This window comes from Antechinus flavipes, chromosome 5, assembly GCF_016432865.1.
Source record: "Antechinus flavipes isolate AdamAnt ecotype Samford, QLD, Australia chromosome 5, AdamAnt_v2, whole genome shotgun sequence".
Taxonomy (NCBI): domain Eukaryota; kingdom Metazoa; phylum Chordata; class Mammalia; order Dasyuromorphia; family Dasyuridae; genus Antechinus; species Antechinus flavipes.
This window is the reverse complement of record NC_067402.1, coordinates 240,972,285-240,998,945: the sequence shown is the minus strand read 5'-3', so window position 1 is coordinate 240,998,945 and position 26,661 is coordinate 240,972,285. Positions and strand designations below refer to the sequence as shown.

At 34.5% G+C, this 26,661-nt stretch overlaps 1 protein-coding gene across 1 annotated transcript; it reads left to right on the top strand.

Annotated features, from left to right (window-relative positions):
- The first annotated feature begins 456 nt into the window (after positions 1–456).
- Positions 457–23,279, top strand: KRR1 (KRR1 small subunit processome component homolog). The gene is made up of 10 exons (XM_051961270.1): positions 457–711; positions 3,133–3,311; positions 5,803–5,937; positions 6,205–6,330; positions 6,435–6,518; positions 11,670–11,726; positions 13,567–13,737; positions 14,851–14,928; positions 15,045–15,138; positions 18,052–23,279. The coding sequence occupies exons 1-10, from the start codon at positions 627–629 to the stop codon at positions 18,186–18,188; spliced, it is 1,146 nt and encodes a 381-aa protein (XP_051817230.1). The 5' UTR covers positions 457–626; the 3' UTR covers positions 18,189–23,279.
- The last annotated feature ends 3,382 nt before the right edge of the window (positions 23,280–26,661 follow it).

Sequence of the window (26,661 nt, the reverse complement as noted above, 5' to 3'; positions counted from 1 at the left end):
TTTCTTCCCAGGTTTTTACCTTCTGAATCCAATTCTTCTTGTGAAACAAGAGAACTGTTCGGTTCTGCACACATATATTGCTTCTAGGATATACTGTAACATATTTAACATGTATAAGACTGCTTGCCATCTAGGGGGAGGGGGTGGAGGGAGGGAAGGGAAAAGTCAGAAGAGAAGTGAGTGCAAGGGATAATGTTGTAAAAACATTGTCCATGCATATGTATACTGTCAATAAAAAAAGTTATAATAAAAAAGAAAAAATACTTTAGGTTATGTTTGTAAAATAAGATTTGACTTTGGGAATGGATGATTACAGTTACTTGGAGAGTAAATTGTAAACCAGCCTAACTAAATCAGATCCCACGTGCCCTACATATGTGAACTACAACTCCCAGAAAACCCTGCTTCTTCACGCTATTATTTTCTCACTCTAAATCCTACCCAAAAGTCCCTGTAGTCCGTAGACGCCTTTGGTGTAAGCAACGGAAGGTGATTCAGTTTCAGTTTTCATTGAGGCTGCGCATCTTCCCACATCCTGGGATTTCACGGAATTAAATTCTTAAGGGATAAATACCTGAGCGGGTGCCGTTCTGATCGTTCACTTCCGGAGGCCGGAAATTCTTGCTATGGCTGCGTCTTCCCGGGCACCGACAGGGAAAGAGTCCATAATAGCGGAGAATGGGCGTCGGAATCAGAAGAAAGGGAACCGCGGTAAGACTGAGGCAAACGCTGCCCTTGGGACGGTAGCCCTAGTTGCTTTTTAAGCGCTTTTCTGGCGGCATGAAGTTGGGAATGTCAGCGCTTAGCTTTGCGTGGGGGATGGGAGAGGGTCTCAAGACTAGTGTTCTCGCGAGAATGTTAGATTGCGCATGCCTTGGAGCGCCCAACTAGAGTTGGAAGATCCAGCGTTAGCGACCGGGCACTGGTCACTCCTGGGGCTTTCCCTTGCCTGACCCATCCATAGCCATGGGATATAGTTTGTTTCAATGTGGGATTCGAGACAGGCAGCACAAACGATGGATTGCGTGTTGTTCCAGGGATCAGTCAGTGGCTTAGCGGTCAGTATTGTACGTAAAAGCAAGGAGCCGGTAGTTTTAGTATCGCCCGATAGTTACTAGCTCTGTGACCCTAGGCAAGCCACTTTGTTTCTTTGCACCTCTTCACGCTATTATTTCCTTACTATAAACCCTCTTGTCTATAAAATGGGGTAATAGCACCTATTTCTCAGGGTCTTTGTGTGTATTTGTTTGCTTGTTGTATTCTTCGTTGAATTGTGAGCTTGTGGGCGAGAAGTCTTATCTTCAGCGATTACCACAGTACTTGGCACGTTTGTAGTTCTTTCGTGTGTCTCTATGACCCTATGGATATAATCCAAGAGGTTTTCCTGGCAAAAATGCTGGGGTGATTTGTCATTTCATTCTCCAGTGTGTCCGCATTTATAGATGAGTTACTGATGGCATATATTAGGTGATAAATTAGTGTTAGATGATGTGTCTGCAGATTCTAAAGTCATGTAAATGCCAGTTATCTTTAAGATCAGGGAGAATTTACAGTGTCTACTATTATGCAAGCAGTGTTCTTAGTCCTGGGGATACAAAGAAAAGCAAAAACTGAGTCCTTGTCTCTGACTGTCTTACATTCTATAAGTATAAAACCTGGGTTCAAATCCTGCCTCTGAGAGTTTTCAGCTGTGTTGCCATTGGCAAGTTGCTTGATTTTTTGAGCCTCAGTTAACTTTTTAAGGCAAAACCTTATGCCTTATGAACCTATCAGTTTACAGAATGATCAAAGTTGTAGTTGAAAGTCCTGACATCTTTTGGGATACCCTAATACAGTGAAATCACAGATCCGATATTGAAAGATTGGCTATAAGAGAAGACTTCAGAAGGCATCTAGTATGTTATTCATTCTATAGATGAGGAAACTGAGGCTCAGTGAGGTCAAGCATTCTAAAGCTTACACAGATTAGTAAGTGAGCAACCCGTAGGTGGACATGCTGCTCTGTATACAGGAATCAGTCAGTCAAACACAATACCTATTCTGTGCCAAGCATTTCTTTGTGCTTCTGAGTGCTATGATTAAAAAGATAAAAGGAAAAACAGACCCTCTATTCACAGATGTTAAAGTTTACCCAGAGGAAATAGTATATGTAGGATAAGTACAAAAATCATTTGGGAGAGAAGGAATAGCAGCAGGGGCCAATCAGGAAAGGCCTCATATAGAAGATGGCATGTGAGTTGAGCTTTGAAGGAGATTGGGAATTCTGCAAAATGGAGGGGTGAGGAGGAAGTATATTCCAGGCATAAGGAACAGCTAGGACAAAGTCATAGAGATGGGAGATGGAGTGCTGTTTATAGGGAACAGTAAGAAGGTCAATCTGACTAGTGTACTTGTGGAATAATGTAATATGGCTCGGAAAAGTAAGATGTAGCCAGGTTGTCAAGGACTTTAGATTCAAGACATCGTTACATTTGAAATTGTCGTAATAGAAAGTAAACAACATGATCAGATCTGCCTTTTGGAAAAAGAATTGGCATATGCATGGAAAATGTATTGGAGGAGAGGGAAACTATTGCAGATGAAAGTGAACTAGGATGGTGCCTTTGTGAATAGAGAAAAGAGAATGAAAATACCGTGGAGCTAGGCATGACAAGATTTGGCAACTGAGTGGTTATAGGGGGGAAAGCAAGTTTTTGAGAGTGATACCTGAGTTGCAAACCTGGATAATTGGAAGAATGTTGGCAGTTTTTGATTTCCTTCACAGGTTAATTGTACACTATTTCAAAGTCCGATTCTTTTTGTACAGCAAAATATATTGACATGTATACATATATTGTATTTAACTTATACTTTAACATATTTTACATGTATAGGTCAACTTACCATCTGGGGGAGGGAGTGGGAGGAAGGAGGGGAAAAATTGGAACAAAGAGTTTTGCAATTATCAATGCTGAAAAATTACCCATGCACATATCTTGCAAGATCAACAGATTTGATTTAACTATAATGGGTTTCAAAAAAAAAAAAAGAATGTTGGCAGAAATAGATAGGGAGGTCAGAAGAAGAATGTATGGAGTTTGGGGAGGGAGATATAATGAAATTGAAATAGATTATGAATAAATTATTTTATAGGTGTGGATGAATCAGAACTCTTCACTGTTCCTGATGGATGGAAAGAACCTCCATTTACGAAGGATGACAATCCCAGAGGACTGTTAGAAGAAAGCAGTTTTGCAACTTTGTTCCCCAAATACAGAGAAGCATATCTGAAGGAATGTTGGCCTTTGGTGCAAAAAGCTTTGCACGAACATGTATGGATAGTTCCTAGATTTCTTTCATGAGACTGTTGCTCTTGCTCATTACTTACTTTAAAATGGTTATATGTGTTGATTAAATTTGCTGACATAATAGCTACAATTTGAATTTTTTTTTTTACTGACCCCAAGCATCCTAGTGCCAGAAACAAGGAACCAACCAGTGATCTATAAAGTAAGGGCCAAGGCCTTTGTGTATAGGTTGACCATCATTGATATGTGATGAATTATTTGGAGAGGAGGAATATGTATTGCTTACCTCATTTCTTGCATAAAGAATGGGCTTCTCTCTTAACAACCCCTCTTCTTCCCCTGCCATCCCACTGACTTAATTGAGATAAGGAGAATAAACCCCTCCAAAGAAGTTAGAACTTTGACCTCTGGCACGTGGGGGCAGCTGTTCCTACTAACTTCCCATTGCTCAGATATTCACTGACTTCCAGAAGTGCCTTTGGGCATGGGGGCTCTTCCCCCCTTCCTTCTACTTCTTATTTTGTTGTTGTTTTTCCCGTAGGAATAAGTGGGCAGCACAGGTTAATAAATATGCATAGATGGATTGTGATTGGCACTGCAAATCTAACTACATTATCTTCTCACCAAAACCTGTTCCTCTGAACTTCCTTATTTCTGTTGAGGACATCACCATTCATCTAGGTTCTTGCTTTTAAGGACCTTTCTCATAGGCTTGCTAAAAAAAAAAAAAAAAAAAAAAAAAAAAACTGAAGATATTACCTATACTTAAAAACCCCAAATGTTTTAGCCTATTTAAAAATCATCCCAATGAGTAGAGTGTCTGAGTGTTTTGAACTCATTTTTAAAACTAAAAATACCACACTTTCTAATTTGCAAGATCAACAGATTTGATTTAACTATAATGGGTTTCAAAATTGAATTTTATAATAATTGAAGGAAAAGATTAAAAATGAGTATCATGATTCAATATGTGCAGCCAAAGATGCACTTTTGTATTTGTACATCTTGGTATGGTACTTTTTCAACTGTGATAGACATTAAAACTAAGTATTAAAGTAAAGGGAACTTAGAACTAGATCTTTGAATCACTATATCACAAGATACTAAATCTATATTTTTAACAATATTAAACCACATTTGTTTCTATAGTTCTTTGTAAAATATTTTAATAATATAAGACAAAAAGGGTTTTTTTACTATTGATAAAATGTTACTTTCAAAATATTTCATTCTTTATATGTTTTCTTGTTTTTAAATAATATGATTTATAAATAAATAATCCAATTAATTTATAAATTAATAAATATACATTGTAGTTATGTGCTTAAAATATTTTTACTGATGGGAGCCCACAATCTAAAAAGTTTGGAGACCACTGCCTCACTATTATACTGTTTTGATTCTTGCTGAAGCTTGTTAATATGTTAGCGATCTATTCTGTAAACTTTTGGTTTGTATGTAGGGATTGGATACTCCCATCTGGGGCCTATTTGGGGTATTCCAGTAAACCACATGTTCTCAGGTTATAATTGGGGGTTGACAAAGCCTTATGAGGAGATAATTTGTTATGAAATTTCCCAAACTTTGTCCACTGGGGTATGAAAATTCAGTATTTTAGTGGATTTTTTTTTTTTTTATATGTTAGCATACAGTGTTATGAAGTCATCTTATAAATTTTAATTATTCCTTATTGTATATGTTTTCCTTTTGCATTTAATTTCCTATTGGAGGAAAAATTTAAGCGGGAGAATCTAATATGATACTGTTATAGATGTAGGGAAGACTCAAGTTGCTTGTCCTTTCTTGAATAGGACCATGACATCAAGGAGATATACCATGACATGCAAGTGAATTGACTTTAAGAGAGGGAAAGCTGTGCAAGTTTATCTGCCTCAATTTCTCCTTCAGAACTATCTGGGTCTCCTGGCAAAATATAGATCAACACACTGGATATGGCCCTGGATAAAATAGGAGGCCTTGGCCTTTTTAAACCAAGGTCTTCAATAGGTATCAATTTCCCTGAGACTGCACCCATTCAGTGATTAAGGTTAGGTAGCAATTGAGTCAAAGAATCTCCTCTTTCATCTAGTTCAAAGAAATCTAAATAAATAATGGGGGAGGGGAATCATAGGGGGAAGGAGAGACCTGGGTTTCTGGTCAAAGCAGAAATGACTACCCTTTACATCAGTCTAAATCAATCAGGACCCAAACAATGACCAAATGGGGCTTGGCCCAGGACTTATTGGTAGCCAATGAGAAGAAGGTGGTGGTGGGGAGTACAGGAGGAAACTGGACAACTTGCTACCTCCATGTAAGTCAAAGTTCCACATTATGATGTCTGATAGACATTTTCCTAATTGCAGACTTATCCTGGTCAATATTCAGCAAGTGAAAAAACACCAAGTCTAAATCTGAATTAACAAGAATTTTAGTCTTAAGTAAGATTATGGGTTTAAAAGAAATGAGCCATATAAAAATATAACATAATAACCCACTGTTTTTATCATTTCTGCAGCACATAAATGCAACACTGGACCTAATTGAAGGCAGCATGACTGTTAGCACAACTAAGAACACTTTTGATCCTTATGTCATCATCAGGGCCAGGGACTTAATAAAGCTTTTAGCAAGAAGTGTCCCATTTGAACAGGTATGTAAGTAGGAAATCCAGGAATTAAACATTGATCTTAATTACATTAAATGTTAGGAAATTACATTCCTTCTATATTTATAAACTGGCATTAGAACTAAATTAAGTTGACTGAACTATTAAGTTAATGTAGAAACTGTTTTTATTCACATAGTATTGCATTTGTTATTGAAGTGACAAAAGGCTACTTTCCTGTTTATGCTGTTTTTTTATTCTAAAGTTGGAAATGTTTATTAAAAAGGTTAAAAATAATTATTTAATTTAAAGGCAATACGAATTCTTCAGGATGACACTGCATGTGACATTATCAAGATTGGTTCTTTAGTAAGAAACAAAGAGAGATTTGTAAAAAGAAGACAACGACTTATTGGGCCTAAAGGATCTACCCTGAAGGTAGCTTTTTAAATAACAGTAAACTTAAATATCTTGTTCTCCGTTGTTAATTTTTGTACACATAGAATTAATTTTCACACATCTTTTTTCACCCCATGATATAGGCTTTGGAATTGTTAACAAACTGTTACATCATGGTTCAGGGGAATACTGTTTCAGCTCTTGGGCCATTTAATGGTTTAAAAGAAGTAAGTAACAACTTCTTTAGACTAACTTTTGTCATATATTTTTTAAAAATTGTAATTTAGCATTTGGCTGAAATATTTTAATGCAAATGATCATCCATTGACAGTTATTCTTTTTATGTCTTTTCTATCTAAATTGGTGCAAATCAATTGATAAATATTTTATTCCATATAATTTGAGAACCTTTTATTACCTGTGAGGTTGAATGAAGAATAGCTAATTTTGATAAACCTTTTAAAATCTATTTTCCTATTTTTCTCCTCATTATCTCTTCATCTCCCATTTAGCACTGGGTTGTCATGTGAAAAAGTGAGTAGACTTTTCTGTGTATTTCTAGAAGATAGAATTAGGACTAGTTTTCCATTGCATAAGGAGGAAATCAAAAGGAAGATTTGAGATAAAAATGAAAAAAAAACTTTCTGATGATTAAATTTCTATAATAGTTTTAAGAAAATATTCCTAGATGAATCAGTTCCCTTTCTGCATTTACTTTATGGGACTTTGGGGACATCATTTACTTTTTCTTGTCTTTTAACACCATTATCCTGTAAACTGAGGAGGGAGACCACCACTTCTGAGTCTTCTTTCATCTCTAAAATTTCATCGTTTGGTTAACTGGATGCAGGTAAGCAGAGAAAAAAAGCTTTAGAAAAACAGAATGATAGTCTTCTAGGTTTGAAAGACTGATCTGGGAAAGACTATCATAGAATTTCTGATCTGGAACATAGGGAACAGACACCAGGGCAGAATTGTCTTCGTCTTTGACAAGTAATCTTTTGTAGCCTCTACTCCAGTCTTTAAAAAATAAATTAACCTCTGTTAGTTAAAAAATAAGTTAACCTTACTCTTATTTGGATGTGTTTTTACATTTTTAGAAAAAATCTACTTCTCTTTGTAATTCCACATACTGCTTCTAGTTCTGTCCCTCAGTCAAGCAAAACAAATTTATTTTTCTTAATTTTTTGTTCATTTAATATTTTTCCTGAGTTACATTCAAAACAAATTTTTTTACGTTTTTAAAATTTTTGAGTTCTAGGTTCTCTCTCTTATCTCCATCCTCAATTAAAAAGCCACATGTGAAGTTATGCAAAACATTTCTATAAAAGTCAAGTTATGAAAGAAAATATAGCTCTCCCACCCTAATGAAAATAAAGCCCTCAAAAAAAAAAAAAAGTTAAAAAGAGAGAGAATGAGAATGCTTCAATCTGTATTCAGACACAATCAGTTTTTTCTCAGGTTATGAATAGGATTTTTCATCTTAAATTCTTTGGAGTAGTCAAAGATGATTCTGTTACTGAAAATAGCAAAGTCATCCCAGAGCATAAGCAAAACAAATTTAATCCCTCTGCTATGTGAAATCATTTAAAGGTAACTAGCAGATCCTCTGAACTCTTCTCTTCTTCTCACCCAACATCCCTAGTTCTTTCAGGTGACTTGCCTGTGACTTTATAATGGATACTTTTTAATCTGACTCTTTGCCAAAGATTTCCTACCAAGTTGACATCATTCTGTTAATTATCACTCTTTGCATCTGTTTATTCAACCAGTTCCTGCATTCACCTAATTATTCTTTCATCTGATCCACATTTCTCCATCTTCTCAACAAAGTTATAAGAAACTTTGCCAATATTCCTGTTGAAATCCAGCTATATCTTTTTTTTTTTTTTTTGGAAAAAAAAAAGTTTAATAACATTGGCTTACTATAATAGATTTCCTTCCATGCTAACATCAATAACTCCTTTTTAGTAGTCATTCAACCAGCTCTAAATCTGCCTAACTGTATCAATATCTAGTTTGCTTTTCTACATCTTATCTACAAAGTACTATGAGACATTTTGATAAAAGTTTAGCTAAAAATTAGATATGCTCTATCTACTGCATTTCTCTCATCTACCAGTCTAATTATTCTGTTTAAAAAATAAGGCCAGTTTTTTAATGACCTGTTTTTTTTTTCTTTTTCTTTTTCTTTTTTTTTTTTTTTAATAACTTTTTATTGACAGAATCCATGCGAGGGTAATTTTTTACAACATCATCCCTTGCACTCACTTCTGTTCCGATTTTTCCCCTCCCTCCCTCCACCTCCTCCCCCAAATGGCAAGCAGTCTTATGCATGTTAAATATGTCACAGTATAGATACAACATATGTGTGCAGAACTGAACAGTTTTCTTTTTGCACAGGGAGAATTGGGTTCAGAAGGTAGAAATAACCTGGGAAGAAAAACAAAAATGCAAACAGTTTACATTCATTTCCCAGTGTTCTTTCTTTGGGTGTAGCTGCTTCTGTCCATCATTGATCAATTGAAACTAAGTTAGATCTCTTTGTCAAAGAAATCCACTTCCATCAGAATACATCCTCATATAGTATCGTTATTGAAGTATATAATGATCTCCTGGTTCTGCTCATTTCACTTAGCAGCAGTTCATGTAAGTAATTCTCTCCAAGCCTCTCTGTAATTCATCCTGCTGGTAATTTCTTACAGAACAACAATATTCCATAACATTCATATACCACAATTTATCCAACCATTCTCCAATTGATGGGTATCCATTCATTTTCCAGTTTCTAGCCACTACAAACAGGGCTGCTACAAACATTTTGGCACATACAGGTCCCTTTCCCTTCTTTAGTATTTCTTTGGGATGTAAGCCCAGAAGTAACACTGCTGGATGAAAGGGTATGCACAGTTTGATAACTTTTTGGGCATAATTCTAGATTGCTCTCCAGAATGGTTGGATTCCTTCACAATTCCACCAACAATTCATCAGTGTCCCAATTTTCCCACATCCCCTCCAACATTCATCATTATTTTTTCCTGTCATCTTAGCCAATCTGACAGGTGTGTAGTGGTATCTCAGAGTTGTCTTAATTTGCATTTCTCTGATCAATAGTGATTTGGAACACTCTTTCATATGAGTGGAGATAGTTTCAATTTCATCATCTGAAAGTTGTCTGTTCATATCCTTTGACCGAAATCCAGCTATATCTTAAGTCTATGGCAGTATGAAGTCCCAGGTATTGGTTCTAGCATGAAAATGTGAGGGCAGATATCTGCTTAGTATCAGAAATTGGAATTGGAATAATTCCAAGTTATCCAGAAAAGGAATGGCATTATCTTGTTTAAAAAAAAAAAAAAAAAAGCATATATATTCACTTCCTCAGATTCCTCACATGGACTTTGAAAGTGTTCAAGCAGAACAAATTAAACAAGATGAACTCTGAGATCTTAATTATCATTAAGGTTTTCAGTTTCTATTTGAAGATTGTGATCTATATCAGGGCTTCTTAAACTTTTTCCATTCCCTATCCCTTTATGCCTGAGAATTTTTTATCTGACTTCAGTTATATAGGCATATAAAATAGTATCCATTTCAAACATTTACTGACATTAAATCATAAATTTATTTTAAAACAATTTAATACATATAAGATTTTACCATTTATTAAAGATGAAGACATTTGCATACTGATATGGATATGCTTGTTTATTTTTACATAAAGATTTAAATGTGATGTAATATATTTAATACCTTTCACTGTTGACAAATTTTTCGCAACCTCCATGTTTATTACAAACCATAGTTTAAGAAGCTTTGATCTATATCAGGATTGACACAACTGACCTCCCTTTACCTTATCACTTTTACATACTTACATTCCCTTAAAGAACTAGCTGCTTTATTCACTTCAGTGAATTGACTTGCCACGAATCATTTAAGAGGATTTGGCAATCATTATCCATATCCCCATGTTCAGTAAAATGTAAGATCTTTCTTTGTATCTTTCATGCCTAACACAGTGTTTTTTACAGTACTCAATGAGTGTTTGAATTGAATTAATGAATTTGTACAATATTTTCCCTGATTTCATTGTCTGAAATGTGTGATTTTTTTTTCTTTTATTTTTTTTTTTTGGGGGGGGGAGAAGGGGGGTTGAACTAGTATGATTTTATTTGTGTAAAGGAGTATTATGTGAAGAATGTGCTCAAAATAGAACTTGTCCTTTATCTCAAATCCTTCCTCTTCCAGACTTTTTTGTTACTCTTCAGGGCCATTTTCCTCAGTAGTGACATTTACAATCACAGTGTCATCCTGTCCTCATTTTCACTTTTCCCATACAACTAATAAGTTGACAAATCTTGTTCCTACCTTCAAAGCATCTCTTGTGTATGTCCTCTTTTCTTGTACTAGTACTCCCATTACTTTTTTTTCTCCATAACTATTACAAAAGTCTACTTGCTCTTCATGCCTCAATCTTCCCCTTTTCTAATCCTTCCATCCTCAGACACCAGATTAGTATATTATAAGTATCCTCAACTTATTTGCACTCACCCCATATGTCCAAAGCGCTGGCAAGTTCAGGATCAAACATAAAATCTTCTGTTTGATTTTTAAATCCCTTCATAACTTGGCTTCTTCCTACCTTTCTTCAGGCTTAAATTTTATTCCCTTTCATGTATCCTTATGAACCATAACATTAAACTTCTTGGTCTTCTTTCTGTTTTTTACATGTGGCACTCCATCCATACCTATTTCCCAGGTCTGGAATGTTCTCCTCTATCTTCACTTCCTGTCTTTACTGACTCTGACAGCTCAGATCCTATCTTCTGCAAGAAATTTCTCTCTTCACACTCCTCCTTCCCCCAAATGCTGGTATATGCATATATGTGTCTTTTACACGCAGAGTTGTTTGCATGTTGTCTTCCTTATTAGAATGTGAGCTTTTTGACAACAAGTATTGTTTTTGTCTTTCTTTGTATCTTTAGCATGTAATACAGTCCCATTCCCTTTTTGAAAATTGAAAAAAAATTTGAAAATTGTGATTCATAAATAATGCACTAATGTGCCTATTTTTCCATACCTCTCTCTTGCCCCCCATCAATGTTAACCATTTCTACCTTTTGTCATCTTGCCAATTTGCAATATAGGAGGTGAAATCTCAGGGTTGTATTGATGTCTATTTCTTTTAAAAATGATTTCAAGCATTGTTTAATAAGCTTATTAATAATTTGCTATTCTTTTTTGAGAATTATTCCTCTTTGTTGACCACTTATCTATTGGAGTACTGTATTTCTTTTAAAGTAAGTATTATAAGTAATTTATAACTGATTGAAAACATTTTATTAAAATGTGAACTTTTGATCCATTAATTTTAGGTTCGGAAAGTTGTCCTGGACACTATGAAAAATATTCATCCAATCTATAACATCAAAGTGAGTATGAGCATACTTTTTAGCCAAAAAAAAAAAAAAATGACATTCATGAAAGCCTTTGTGTATAACTGTTTAGTTCATGTGTTTTCCTCCCATTCTGACTCCATATCTGAAGGTGCAGTATTTTAGAGGATTCTCTTGTTTCCAGGTTCATTTAAAGCTGTGATAGTAGCCTCCTCATTATAATAGTTTTGCTTTCATATATTACATTAATAGGGCACAAAGTAGAAAGGTTATATTTGCAGTATCAGCACAATTATGCAAAGAAGTATGACTTAGTATAGGAATTCCAAGAATGGAAATTCTATCTATCAGTATAGATCACAACTCATCTATAATGTCTTCTATGTCTTAGTGTGTTGGCTAAATCCCATAGAAGTTAAATAATTTGCCCAGGGTTACATAATAAGTAAGTGTCAGGTACAGGATTTTAAAATAGCTCTTCTTGACGACAAGCTCCACATTTTATTTGCTATGGCATTCTGTCTACACACTAGACACAGATTTCCAAATCCAAGCTCCTAGCCTGAGAGAAGTTAATCTCTTTGTCTTAAGAGCTCCCGAACTAGGGCCCAGCCCACTTGTTGAATAACTGAGTGAATTCAGATTGGACTTTTTAATTCAGTTTGTCTACTAGTTGGCTTGGACCCCAGACAATTTTACTTCCTATTCAGCAGCCTGCCCAGTCAGTCTTACCAACTTCTTGATGCCAACCATGTATTCAATTCCTTCCCCAACCCTTAAAACTTTCTCCTTCCTCTGAGTGCAGTAATCAGATCAGTAGCACTTATTTCTGTAAAAGTTGACTGATTTCTGACCTATTCCATTAAGCACCAACTTTCTATCTATGATTCCATACTACTACTCCTTAATTAACCCCTCTCCCAATAAGTTCTGTTTTGTATAGAAATTTAAGTTTCTCATGGGTCAGGATTGCATCTCTTTTTATACTTTTATTCCACCATTTAATGTTGTGCTCAATAAATGTTTTGTTGATTCATTCACACTTAGATAAAACATGAAACATGGTATAATAATAGCTCTTTAGGGTTCTAAAGCACAATGCCTACATTCTATCAACCTAATTTTGTGGTTACAGAATCGTAGATTCTATGTAATCCAACCAGAGTGGTCACCTGCAATAAATTATTGAGCTGGCCCTTTAACTCCAAATCTGAATCCTGTGACAGCTCCCTTCCTTTAATACATATGACTGCCTATAGTGTAGGGAGTTGCTGCTTAATATATAAAAACTGTTGAGTACTGGATACTCTTAGGAACTCTGAGGTAAATGATACTAAAAATCTGCTCATTAGATGGATAAGTGGGAGTGGAGGATTTTGTACCAAAAATACAAAAGAAAGTTTTGTGACTTTTACTGCCTGTAGCAGTTAAATTGGAGGAAAGATCAGTGGGATAAAATGATTAGATTGATTGATAGTTTCAGTCATAACAGGGAAGCCCCTTGTTTTTTATTCTGGTCCCTGGGGACAGATCTGGTACTGAAAGTTGCCTGCTTGTAAAGAACATAGAGCTGAATTAAGTTCTTTTCTTTTTCTTGATTTCATTATTTTAGTTTTTGATGTAATAGATCAAGAGCAAGAGGATAGTTGTATCCTCATCTCAATTCATTTCGCTATTCTTTGCCATTTACAATTTTTTGATAATTTTTTTTGTATGTCTTGAAAATCTTTTTTCCTTACAGTTCTTAAAATCCTGACTTTTTTCAATATGTCTAATTTTGTTAATAATTAGTTAATAATTAATAATTTGTTAATAATTTTTTGCCTTTATATAGCTCATTTGTAATTTTTGTTTTTATGTGTTGTCATGATTAAAGACATTGATGATTAAACGAGAGCTTTCAAAGGACTCTGAGTTAAGATCACAAAATTGGGAAAGATTTTTGCCACAATTTAAACACAAAAATTTGAATAAACGCAAAGAACCAAAGAAAAAAACTGTGAAGAAAGAGTATACACCATTCCCACCTCCACAGCCAGAAAGTCAGGTAAGTTCACTTGATAACTTATTTTGTAAGGTGAAGAAAAATAAAAGCAGATTGTTGGACTTCAGTTTTAAAGATTTCATTGAGAATGTTTTGGACAAACAACTTTACAAAGTGCTTTGCAAATAGCAGATATTTAATAACTCAGAGTGAATTATTTTTAAGTTTTGGCTTGAGAAAAGGATAAAAATGATAGACTTTGCTGAGCTGTATTGGCATAGTAGGTGAGTGGTTTATATCGCTTCATGGTGACCACATAGCGTTCTGCTCATTTTTCCATCATGATTTCTTTCCTCCTTCCCATCTTTTTAATCCACATGCCCTTATTTCCACAAACTAAGATTGTTGAATTTACCTCATAACTAGTTTCATTCCAGATTAAGCTTCAACATAAAAACAAGGAATTTCTTCTCACTGAGCTGCTCAGCTTTCTCTAGTTCCTTATTAACAACAGAATCAACTCTAAACTCTCTGTCCTGGCATTCAAGGACTTCTCAGTTTAATCCTTACCTACCTTCTCAGACTTACCACCCACTTCTCAGCTATACCAATTCCCTGCTATAGCAAGACAGTTCACCCTACCTTCCCAGCTCCCATAACTTCACTTCTGTGTGTCTGCAGCACCCTCTGTTTCTCATTCTGGCTGCCAAATCCTCATACAGTTTGTCTTCTATCCAAGAAGAAAGTTTTCTGTGATTACTCTAACTGGAAGTAATGTTGCCATCTGTAAACTTCTATAGCACTTTGTCTCTAGTCATATACTGCCATATATCACAGCTACTTATTTTATCTTATGTCCTCTGGGAGGATCTAGTCCAGATCCAAAATATGTTTTTGATAAAGAATTTGTTGTATAAATTGTTAAGACTTTGACCTGTCTCTGAGTCTTTAACTTGCAAAAAATTAATCATCTTTCTGTACAAATAGCCTCTTTCCTGAGATTGTGGATTGAAGACTTCATCATGAATTGTAGCTTCATTCCAAGACTGCACCCAAAACTGATTAAATTTGCTTTGCATTCTCATCTAAAATGTGAACTTTCTAAATTGAAATATTTATACATGTATTATAGTATATATTATATATATATATGTATATGTATATGTATTTTAACAGGTTGATAAAGAATTAGCCAGTGGTGAATACTTTTTGAAAGAAAGTCAGAAGAAGCAACAAAGAATGGAACAAATAAAGGTAAGCCTCTATATATTTAGTTTTAAACATTAAAAGGAGAGTCAGTAAATTTGTTATCAGTTTATTTTAATAATGTTTATTTAAGTGACAAGGCTACTTTTCTTATTCAAATGTAGGCTAAACAAGCTGAAGCAATCAGTAAGAGACAAACAGAAAGAAACAAGGCTTTTATCCCACCTAAAGAAAAACCAGTTACAAAACCTCAGAAAGGTAATGTAGTTTTTTGGGTGTTGCTGATACAAAAGGTAAACTCCCAAGCAGCCTGTCTTCTCACATTTATCATTAAGTGTAATGGACTTTATATAACTTTGAGTATTTCTTGAGAAAAAGATGAAAGTGATAGTAGATAGATGAAAGTAATAGCATGATTGATTAGATTGGTTTATAATATGAGGTATTATAGAATTGATGATGGACAACCCTGATTTGACCCTTCAACCTATGCCTTTGAAAAAATCTTTAGTATAGAAGATATAAGCTAACAGCACAGCTCTAGGTAACAAGAGATAGGAAGGAAACTGTCCCTAAACATCACTTGTACAAATCTTAAGATGATGGTCAAAGAGATAGTATGATAGATTTTCTTGCTTTCTTCTTCACACATCTGGAATGCTCTCCCTCTTTGCCACTGCCTCTTGTCTTTCTTGACTTCCTTCAAGATTCAGCTTACATTCTATAAGACTCCTTTCCCAGTTTCCCCAGTTCTTTCTCACTCTTTCCTCTTAGACTATCTCCCATTTACACTAGATATGTCTCCTATGGACATAGTTATTCAAATGGCATTTTCCCTGTTACTGTACGAACTCTTTATGGTCAAGAACCCTCTCTTCATTTTTTTTTTTTTTGTATTGTATTGCTTTTGGAAAATTGTAAGATCTTAATATATTTTTTTTTATCTTTTCATGATTTGTCCAGAATTCTTTTTTAACCTTCCTATTCCCACTCTGACAACAAAGGAGGCTATCTTAAAAATGGCTGCAGGGATTTCTTTTGTTTCTCTTTGGTCTTTTTCAATGTTTCTGGTATCTTTTGACTCCTATCCTTTTCTGATTTCTGGTGCTTTTTACCTTATTCCTTGGTAAAGGAATAGAAAGGTACACTTTGTTTTCATTGGTATTGCTCTTTTGGTATCTTATTTCTCTCTGCTATAATTTGGTTGTCAGAGATTTGAAAACTAGACCACCAATGACATAAATTGGTAATAAAAAAAAATTTTTTAAGACCCTCTTAGGTTGTTATTTGCTATGGAAGTAATAGCTTTGAAAGTACTTTGCATACAAATTACTGTTTTTCTAATTAGCTGTTTGGTTTACTTTCTATCTAAGTTAACCTTAATGCTTCAAACCTGTTTTGCAAGTTGGCCATTTTAGTAAAATAATGTGCATCTCTTAAATTTCTTACTATTTCTTAGACATAACTATTCAATAGGATGTGTGTGTGTGTGTGTGTGTGTGTGTGTGTGTGTGTGTGTGTATGTATGTGTGTTTGGATTGTTTTTTTTTCTACTTAACTCTTTCACTGCTTGGAAATTTCTACTCTAGATTTTTTATAACATGTTTGTTTGACCACTTTGGAATTTTATTAAATGAAATTTTGGCCTGGAATAAGTAGGCTAATAAACTGCTGCCTGGAAACCTTGCTTTAAAGAAGTTGAGAATTTTTTCTCAATGTTGTTCTGTTTTTTTTTGTTGTTATTGTTGTTGAAATGGAATTTGACCAGTATCATCCTTGCTTAGATGCTTGGTAATTGAGGAGGGTTAATTCTTTTATCATTTTCATTCATAGGTCACCAAAGAACACATTGCATTTTTTTGTTAACTTATTTTTTAACAAAACTTTATAATTGGAATTTCTTAAAGAAACTGATCATTTTGAACCTGGGAAAAGAAAAGAGAAATGGAGACTATTGTAGTTGTCTTCAATGAGGACTGTATTCTAGAAAAGAAAGCACAGACCTATTTCTGAAGGATGGAGCTAGGACCATTAAGTAAAAATATTCCAACTCAGTATAAAAAAAGGACAACACAATTAAAATAGTCTTACAAGGGAATGAGTTCCCCATCACTAGAAAGGGTCAAATCAGGGTCAGCAAAAAAGAGGGAACTCTTGTCCCATTTAATTGTGAGAGTCTGTCATTTTAAAATTTAATATTCATGAGGTGCCATTTTATTATACAAACACTTATTTTATGTATTATGTATTATATATTAGGTGATGATCAATGCCGAATTTCTGCCATACTATTTTCCAATTTTTCCCACCATTTTTGTCAAATAATGAGTTCTTATCCCAGAGGCTAGAGTCTTTGAGTTTCTCAAACACTAGATACTACTATTGTATCTTGTGAATCTAACTTATTCCATTATTGACTACTCTGTTTTTTAGTACCAGATGGTTTTGATGACTCCTGGTTTATAATATAGTTTTATGTCTGATACAGCCGGGCCACCTTTGTTTGCATTTTTTCCCATTAATTTCCTTGAAATTCTTGATCTTTTGTTTTTCCAGATTAATTTTGTTGTTTTCTCTAGCTCTGTGAAGTAATTTCTTGGCAGTTTAATGTAGGGCACTGAATAAGTAGATTAATATAGGTAGAATTGTCCAAATTCTTCATTCTTAAGCATGTTTATAGGGAAATAAAAAGTCTTTTATATCAGTTGAATTTAATGATTGATTTAAACACTAAGATAGGAACATGTGCCTTTAGATGAAAAATCATGTTTTTCATATTCTTGGAATATTAGAGGAAAGGAAATTGAAGCAACTATGAGGACCTGCCTCTCATTTGTCCATGCAGTCTCCTAGAAATATTGGAGCAGGACTTGAGGGTCAATTCTTAGGGAAAATGCTGAACTGAGGCTCCAAACATCAGGATTCCAGTCTTGTCTCTGGCTGGTTTTAAATTAACACTATTACCTTGCACAGGCACTTAAGTTCCCTAACCTTAGTGTCCTGTAATATTAAATGAGAATGATTTCTTCTACCTTGTGTACTTTACAGAGTTGATAGTCAACAGATAAGCTTTGTAAAATATTGTTGAAATATGAGGTGTGGTGCTAATTATTACACCACCAGTTAAATCTACAGGGGAACTGACTCACCTTATTCTTTCCATTTTTGTAGCTTCTGCTGAAACAAAAATTGATATATCTGTTCTCAAAGAAAAAGTGAAGAAGGCAAAGAAAAAGAAACTGGGAGCCCTTACTGCTGAGGAAATAAAGCTGAAGATGGAAGCTGATGAAAAAAAGCAGAAGAAATGAGAAGCAAAAAAGGACTTTAATTAAAACAGATTTGTGTGTTTTTGGTTTTTGAAAAGGATTTTCAGGCCTTGATCTTGTTTCTTCATTTGAAAAGTGATGATGTGCAATGGGACACGCTTCTAATAATTTAAATGGATCTCATATCATAGAACAAGACTTTCTCTAAATATTATCTGTTATTATCATACACAATAACAAAATAAATTATGAACTAAAAAAGAGTATATTTTTAACTTATAAAGATTAAGGCAGTTCTATTCTAGGAAAATTCAAATGAAAATGAATTTCCATTCAGTTTTGTATCAAGTAGAGCAAAAAGTATCTGAAATGTGTTAGCCAGTTTTGCCATTCAACTTGACTTGTAAAAGTAATTTGTTACTTATTTTTTCCAAAAATGTATCTTGTACTATGGCTTAGCTTCAGTGAAAGCAACACTGTATTATTCTATTTTCTTTACCAAAAAAATACTGTCAGTTGTGTTTTTTACATTTTGTTGGCATAGTTACTATTTCTTTACTCTTGTTCAGATATAACCAGCGGAAATAAGGGAAACCCTTTTGGTCTTAAGTATTTCCCTAACTTTCTAGCTAAAATTTGTAACCAAAAAATTGAAAACTAAAAGAGAAAAATTTGTTTGGAAAGGATAATGCTTTTAAGCACAGAAAACTGGAGAGCAAAGTTGAATTAAGGTTGGGATTGTAGAAGTCATCTACTCCAATTCTCTCATTTAAACTTTTTTGAATTAAGTATTTTTCTCTTCCTACCACAGGAACCAGATTGGGGGCAGGGAGAGAGAGTGGTAGTGGAGGTGTGGGCAGAGAGGAACCCTTCCAACAGGGCTTAAATCTATAATCTAACTATGGCAAAGTTATGTAATGATTGCTACTAATATCTTTTCGAGAAAGTCATAATGGTTATGGGGTTGACTTGAAATCAACTTTTTGGGGGTTCGATTCCTTCCTTTCTTGTTTTAAGATTTAATGAATACTGACTGCTCAAATGTATGGTATGGGGAAGGGCAACCATAGAGTCATTCGATATTAGTAGTGGTTAATTCTACAGAAGAAACTTCTCGTTTAGATGCAAAAACTTCTCAGATAATGAAGATCATTAAAATAACAGCTGTAAGAGAAATAAATGAGCCAATTGAAGATAATATGTTTCATGCTGTATAAGCATCTGGGTAGTCTGAGTACCGTCGAGGTATTCCTGAAAGGCCTAGGAAATGTTGAGGGAAAAAGGTTATGTTGACCCCTACAAATGTAATAGAGAATGGATTTTTGCTCATAGATCATTTAGTATATAGCCTGTGAATAGTGGGAATCAGTGAACGAAGCCTCCTATAATTGCAAAGACAGCTCCCATAGATAGTATGTAATGGAAGTGGGTTACAACATAATATGTGTCGTGAAGGAACGCTGTCTAGGGATGAGTTAGCAAGAACGATCCCTGTGAGGCTTCCAATTGTAAAAAGGAAAATGAAGCCTAGGGCTCACAAGTATGGCTGGAGATCATATAATGTTTCCCCACGTAGTGTAACCAGTCAGCTAAATACTTTAACACCAGTAAGGATAGTAATAATTATTGTAGGTCATGTGAAATACGCTTAGACAAGTAAAACAATGGTCTTGTCCAAAACTCTGCATCTTAATTTGCACATCTGTATCAGGAGTAACTCTCCTCATTGGTTGATCTTGGTTGATCATTGTATTTGAGTGTTCTTTTTTTAAAATTTTTTCAAAGGCATTTGTCTTTACCATCTTGTTAATTGCATATAAATTGTGTTTCTGGTTCTGCTCATTTTATTCTTATTAGATCACACTGTTTTCCCTGAACAATTCCTTTCAAGGTTTCTTTGGAATTGGGTATAGTATTTTTTTTAATTACTTGTAAAAATAGTTTTCCAAGTTCATTTTTATAAAATTGAGTTCCAAATTTTGTATCTTTTCCAAAACAGCAAGCAATCTGATCCATTAGTCATATGTTGTGAAAGGAAAAACAGCAAAGGAGAAAAGCCACAAAAAAAGGTGAAAAAAATAGTATGTATGCTTTGATGTGCTTTAAAACTCCATGGTTCTTTATCAGGATGTGTTATAGGCCAGAACTTGAAACAAGGTGCTAAGTCAGTGAAATTAATAGACACAGTGGCTATTTTAGCATGGTGCTTAACAGTTCTCTAGTTCAGGACATGTACTTAGTACTTACTATAGTTCTACAAGATTCACATCTTTGATAAGAGACCATATAAGCTTGGACAGACTCAGCTAGAATGAGAACTAGGGAAGACAGATTGTGGTGGCAGTCCTCCAGCCTCCCTCACAGAAACCAAGACACATTCAGAAGGGCCTCAAGAAGTCGGCAAAAACAGAGAAGACAAAGGACTGGTGACAGGAGCTTAAGCTCTCAGAACCAAGGGGAAAGATAGGCCTCTAAGAAAGCTAACTGGGCCCCAGGAAAGGACACAAGTCTTGGAGAGAGACAGTAAAGGATTTGTACTTTAACCCCTGACTACTCATGTAGTGATTACTGAACTGAAATGAAGGCTGCCTCCAGAGACTCCAAGAAAACTTCAACAGAGAACGATACATTTTAGAGAGAATATTACAGGATGTGGAAAGCATTTTCCATTTTGAGTCTTTTGAAATTGTCTTAGGTTATTTTAGTACTAAGTCATAGTTTATCATCACAAAATATTGCTATTTGTAGAATGTTTCCTTGGTTCTGCTCATATACAGAATGAGATTATGTAAGTCTTATCAGATGTTTCTGAAAGCCATCTGCTCATTTCTTATAGCATATAGTATTCCACTACATTCATTCATCACAACTTGTTCAGCCATTCCCTGGTTGATGAGCATACCCTTAATTTCCAATTCTTTACCCACCACATAAAGATCTGCATAAATATTTTTGATTGATTCTTTTTCCTTTTTAACGATCTCCTTGGGATATATCTAGTATTGAATTTGCTGGATTTTGATTCAGCTATATACAGTTTGCCCGTTGAGTTCTAAATTGTTTTCCAGAATGGTTTGGTCAGTTCACAACTCCACCATTAATGCATCTATACCAGTTTTCTCCTATCTTAATCTGTTAGGTATGAGGTGGCACCTCAGAGTTCTTTTTAGCTTGTATTTTTGTAATTCATGATTTGGAGTATTTTTTCATTCTATTATAGATGTCTTTAATCTGTTTATTGGAAAACTATCCTTTGACCATTTATCAATTGGGGAGTGACTTGTATTCTTATAAGTTTGATTCAGGTCTTTATATATTTTAGAAATGAGACCTTTATCATAAACACTAGTTATAAAAATTGTTTCCAGCTTAATGCTGTCCTTCCACTCTGATTTGCATTAATTTTGTTAGTGCAAAACCTTTTTAATGAAATCAAAATCATTTTGCATTTCATAACATTTTCTGTCTCCTGTTTGGTCATGAATTCTTCCTTTCTCCATAGGTCTGACAGGTAAACTATTTACTTAATTTGCTTTATGTTGTCTTTTATGTCTGTTATGTATACATTTTGATCTTGGTATGTGGTGTGAGATGTTGGTCCATGCCTCGTTTCTACCATATTACTTTGCAGTTTTTCTACCAGTTTTTGTTGTTAGTTCTCCCATAAGCTAGAATCTCTTGAGTTTGTCAAATAGTAGGTTACCAAAATCATTGACTAGTGATCCACCACTGTTTTTTAGCCAGTACCAAATAATTTTGATGATTGTTACTTTATAATATAGTTTTATATCTGATATGGCCAGGCCATCTTCCTTTGCATTTCCTCCCCATTAATTCCCTTCATATTCTTCACCTTTTGTTTTTTCAGATCAATTTCTTTATTATTTTTTTCCTAGATCAAGAAAATATTTTTTGGTAGTTTGATATGATATTAAATTGATAAATTTTGGCAGGGTTGTATTAGCTCTGCCTACCCACAAGCAATTCCTTAGATCTCACTATTTGTGTGAAGTGTTTTATAACTGTGTTCAGATAGTTCTTGGTTTTGTCTTGGCAGATAGACTCCCCAGCATTTTATATTGTCTCTTAATTATTTTGAGTGGAATTTTCTTTCTGTCTCATGCTGCTGGGCTTTGTTAGTAATATAGAGAAATGCTGATGATCTATATGACTTTGCTAAAGTTGCTAATTATTTCAAGTAGTTTTTGGTTGATTTTCTAGAATACTCTAAAACATACTATATTTTGTCAAGCTTTTTCTGGATCTTTTGAGATAATCATATGATTTCCATTAGTTTTATTATAGTTATGTCAATTATGCAGGTAGGTTTTTTTTTTTTTTGATAGTCAGTCTGGCATTCCTGGTATAGATCCTACTTGATCTTAGTGATAGATTGCTATAATCTCTTTGCTGTCAGTGTTAAACGTTTCAGTTTTCATAAGGGAAATTGTTTTATAACCTTTTTTTGGTCTATTTTGGCTCTTCTTGGTTTAACTATCAGTACCATATTTTGTCATTAAAGGAATTTGGTAGGACTCCTATTTTTCTAGATAGTTTACATAGTATTGGATTGAATCATTCTTTAAATGTGTCATAGAATTCACTTGTAAATCCATCTGGCCCTGGAGATTTTCATTGATAGCTTACTTTTCCAAATTTCTTTTTCCAAAATGGGATTATTTAAACATTATTTCCTCTTTTGTTTATATTTTGTATATTTTTATTTTTAAAAATATTCACCCATTTCACTTAGCTTGTCAGAACTATTGTCATACAGTTGGACAAAATAGTTCTTGATTATTGTTTTAATTTGCCCTACATTAATGAGGAATTTGCCCTTTTTATTTTTTCTTAAATCAAATTGATCAAAAGTGCATATGTTTTCTTCATAAAACCAACTTTTAGTTCTATTAATTCATAGTTTTCTTTCAATTTTATTAATCTCTCTTTTGATTTTTAGAATTTCTAATTTGTTGTTTAGTTGAGGATTTTTATTTTGTTCTTTTTCTAACTTTTTTTAGTTACATGCTCAATCCAGTGATTTTTCTCTTTATTTGTGTAAGCATTTAGAAAAGTAAAATTTCTCTAAAAGTGTTACTTTGACTGTATCCCATAAAATTTTGGTGTATTGTATCATTGTTGTCATCCTCTTGATGAAATTATCGATTGTTTCTGTGATTTGTTGTTTGACCCACTCATTCTTTAGGATTAGATTGTTTAGTTTCCAAATAATTTTTGATCTATGTTTCCATGGTCCCTTATTCATGTAATTTTTATTGTATTATGATCTGAAAAGAATACATTTAATATTTCTACCTTTCTCTATTTCAGTATGAGATTTTTAATGCCTTAGTTCATGGTTAGTTTTTTGTAGATAGCTTATACCACTGATTCTATCTATTCCCATTCATTTTTTCCAGATATGTATCATCTAACTTTTCTCAAATTCTGTTCACCTCCTTAATTTCTTTCTTGTTTATTTTGTGGTTGAATTTATCAAATTCTAAGAAGGGGAGGTTAAGGTCTTCCACTTATATAGTTTTTCTATTTTTTTCCTGTAACTTCTCTAAGAATTTGGATTCCTTATCTCTTTTGATTAGATTTATTTACTTTTGCTTTGTCTCTGCATTGCTAACTTTATTGTTTTAAATTCAGCTGAAGTATAATATATTCTGCTCCATTCTTTTGCCTTGTTTCTGTATCTCTCTGCTTCAAATGTTTTTCTTCTAAACATATTGTAGGATTCTGGCTTTTAACCCACTCTTCTCTGTTTCTGTTTTATGGGAGCGTTCGTCCCCTTCACATTCATAATTATAATTACTATGTATTTCCCCTCCATCCTATTTTTCCTGTTTATACTTTTCTCTCTCTTTTCAGCTTTCCCCTCCTCATCAGCAGTGTTTTGTTTCTGACCACTGCTTTTCTCAATCTATCTCCTTTCTACCACTATCCCCTAGCCCCACCATCTTTCCCCCTTCCTACTTCCCTATAATTAGATTTCTTTACTCAACTGAGTTTGTTATTCCCTCTTTGAGTCAAATCTGATGAGAGTAAGCTTCAAACACTGCTTTCACTTTTCCTTTTTCTCTATGTAACAGATCTTTCATGCTTCTTCATGTGATATAATTTATCCCGTTCTGCCTTCCTCTTTCCTCCTCTTCCAATATAATCCCTTTTTTTTTTCACTCATTATTAATTTTATTTTATCTTCACATCGGTCAAACTTTCACCCACACCCTCTTTCTAACTGCTGTAATAAAAATAGTTTTTATAAGTTGCCAGTCATTTTATGTCAGGATTTAAACTGTTTAATCTTATTGAATACTATCTTTTTTCTTTTCAGTTTGCCTTTTTATGCTTCTCTTGAATCTTTTATTTGAAGATCAAATTTTCTAGTCAGCCCTGGTCTTTTGTATCAGCCTGCTGCACTGGGAATGGCTTGTTGAGCCAGGACTTTGGAGGTGTCAGATAAGATACATGCTCTGACTAAAAGCCTCCTCCTGAGTTGCCTTCCTCTTTTACCCAAATAAGACACCTTTCTTTTTTGTGGCTTCTCTTGCTCCAGAATACATTTAGAGACTTGATTTAACCTTGTTTCTGAGAAAGTCAGGAGAACTTAGCCAAATTCCTGACTTTTTTCTGCCATCTTGGCTTCACTTTCCCCTTCATTATTTCTCTCAATGCAGTAGTATTGCACTACATTAGGAAACAGTTTTGAACAGCTCCCAAAAGCTGATCATTTACACCAACTTGTAACAAATACTACATTTCAGGGCTTAGTTTATTTGTTGATTATGTAGATTTAAAATGATTAGTACATATTAAACATAAAAGTACATTATGTGCAGTTTTTTTTCCCCTAAAAGTGTAGTGTTAAACATTTACCAGCTTACATCTGATTACATATCATAATTTGCTCTACCATCCTCCCTTTGATAGATGGAATGCCTTAAAAGTGACTTGAGAATGCCTAAGGTTCAGGAAATGATAGTTGTATAAATAGAACGGTGTTATGAGAAGAAAGCAAGACTTGAAGTCAGAAGAGCTTGGGTTCAAATCCCACTTTTGAAGCCTATTCCTTGTGTGATCTTAGAATGAAATGCCTTAAAAGTAACTTGAGAATGCCTAAAATTCAGGAAATGATAATTTCATAAATAGAACAATAGTAAAATAAGAAAGCAAGACATCAGAAGAGCATTGGGTTTATATTCCACTTTTGAAACATATTTCTTGTGTGACCTTGAACAAGGTACTTTTCTGCTTTTCAGTCTGCAAAATGCTATCTATAATATCTATTGTTCATCATAAAGATCAGTTGAGTGGTATAAAGCACAAGTTAACAATATCAGTGTTGTTCAGTGATGTACAGATTTTTGTGACCTCATTTGGGATTTTCTTGATAAAAATCTTTAGCGCAATTAGCCATTTCTGTTGTGTTTTTCTTATTTAAAATAATGGTTCTCTCTGGGAGCAGGTTTCTCAGGGAGGTTTTCTGGAGGCAGCCTTAGTATCAGTTAAAAGTAATAATCACCCAAATGCAGCCAGGTGCTAAAAGTTCTGTTTTTTATTGTCTCCAATATAGCCTGGTTAGTTTTCTTAGAGACCTATCTCTTGCAGCTTTGTCCTTTGCTTCTGCCTCTGCTTTTTTCAGCCTCCATTTCAGCTGAACTCTCCTGACTGGCTCACTGAATCTCTGTTTATGTTTCTTCTCCGAGAGAGGGATTGTGGGATACGAGAGAGTGGGATTATGGGTTTCCTCACAGAGTGCTCTCTGGCCCTAAGAGCTTCAAGGGAGATGTGAATTCACAAAGTTACACAGTTAACTTTGTGACTCTCCCATCCTTGTGAATTCCAATGAGTACTTAAATACTTCTTGCTTATATGAGCTCTCTAAAGGTGTGAACACAAGCATTATTGTCTATCAGTTCTACTTAGTACCTTGTTTCTTCTGGCCCATAACATCTCCTTGTAGGATCAGATCAATCATACTGAACCATGCTAAATTAGATAATTATTGTCTCTATCAACTCTAATGACTTTACACTTTGTAAATATTCCAACACATTTCCTTCTCCAGCTCATTTTATAAATGAAGAAACTGAGGCAAATAAGTGAAGTGTTGCCCAGGGTAAGTATCCGAGACCAGATTTGAACTCAGGAGGCTAAGTCTTCCTAGCACTAGGTCTTGCACTTTATTGCACTACCTAGCTGTCATAAATAGCTTATATGCATGTCAGCTATTAATTGGAATTTAGTGGCAAGATTAGTTTGGAGCCTATAAGCCAGATGAGGCCCGCCGGGTTATGGCAAAAATCAGACCGGAAGTGACGTTCGACCTAAACTCACGTTAGCAATGCACACTTCTGGCACTGCGCTGAGGCAGCAGAGACACAGTGTGAGGCAATACTGAGGTGAGTTCCCAGGCCGGGGTGTGTGGTGTGGGGAAGGGAGAGGAGAGATGCAGAAGATGGAGAACTGATGGCCCACAGCCTTGTACAGTAATGGCAGCCACCAC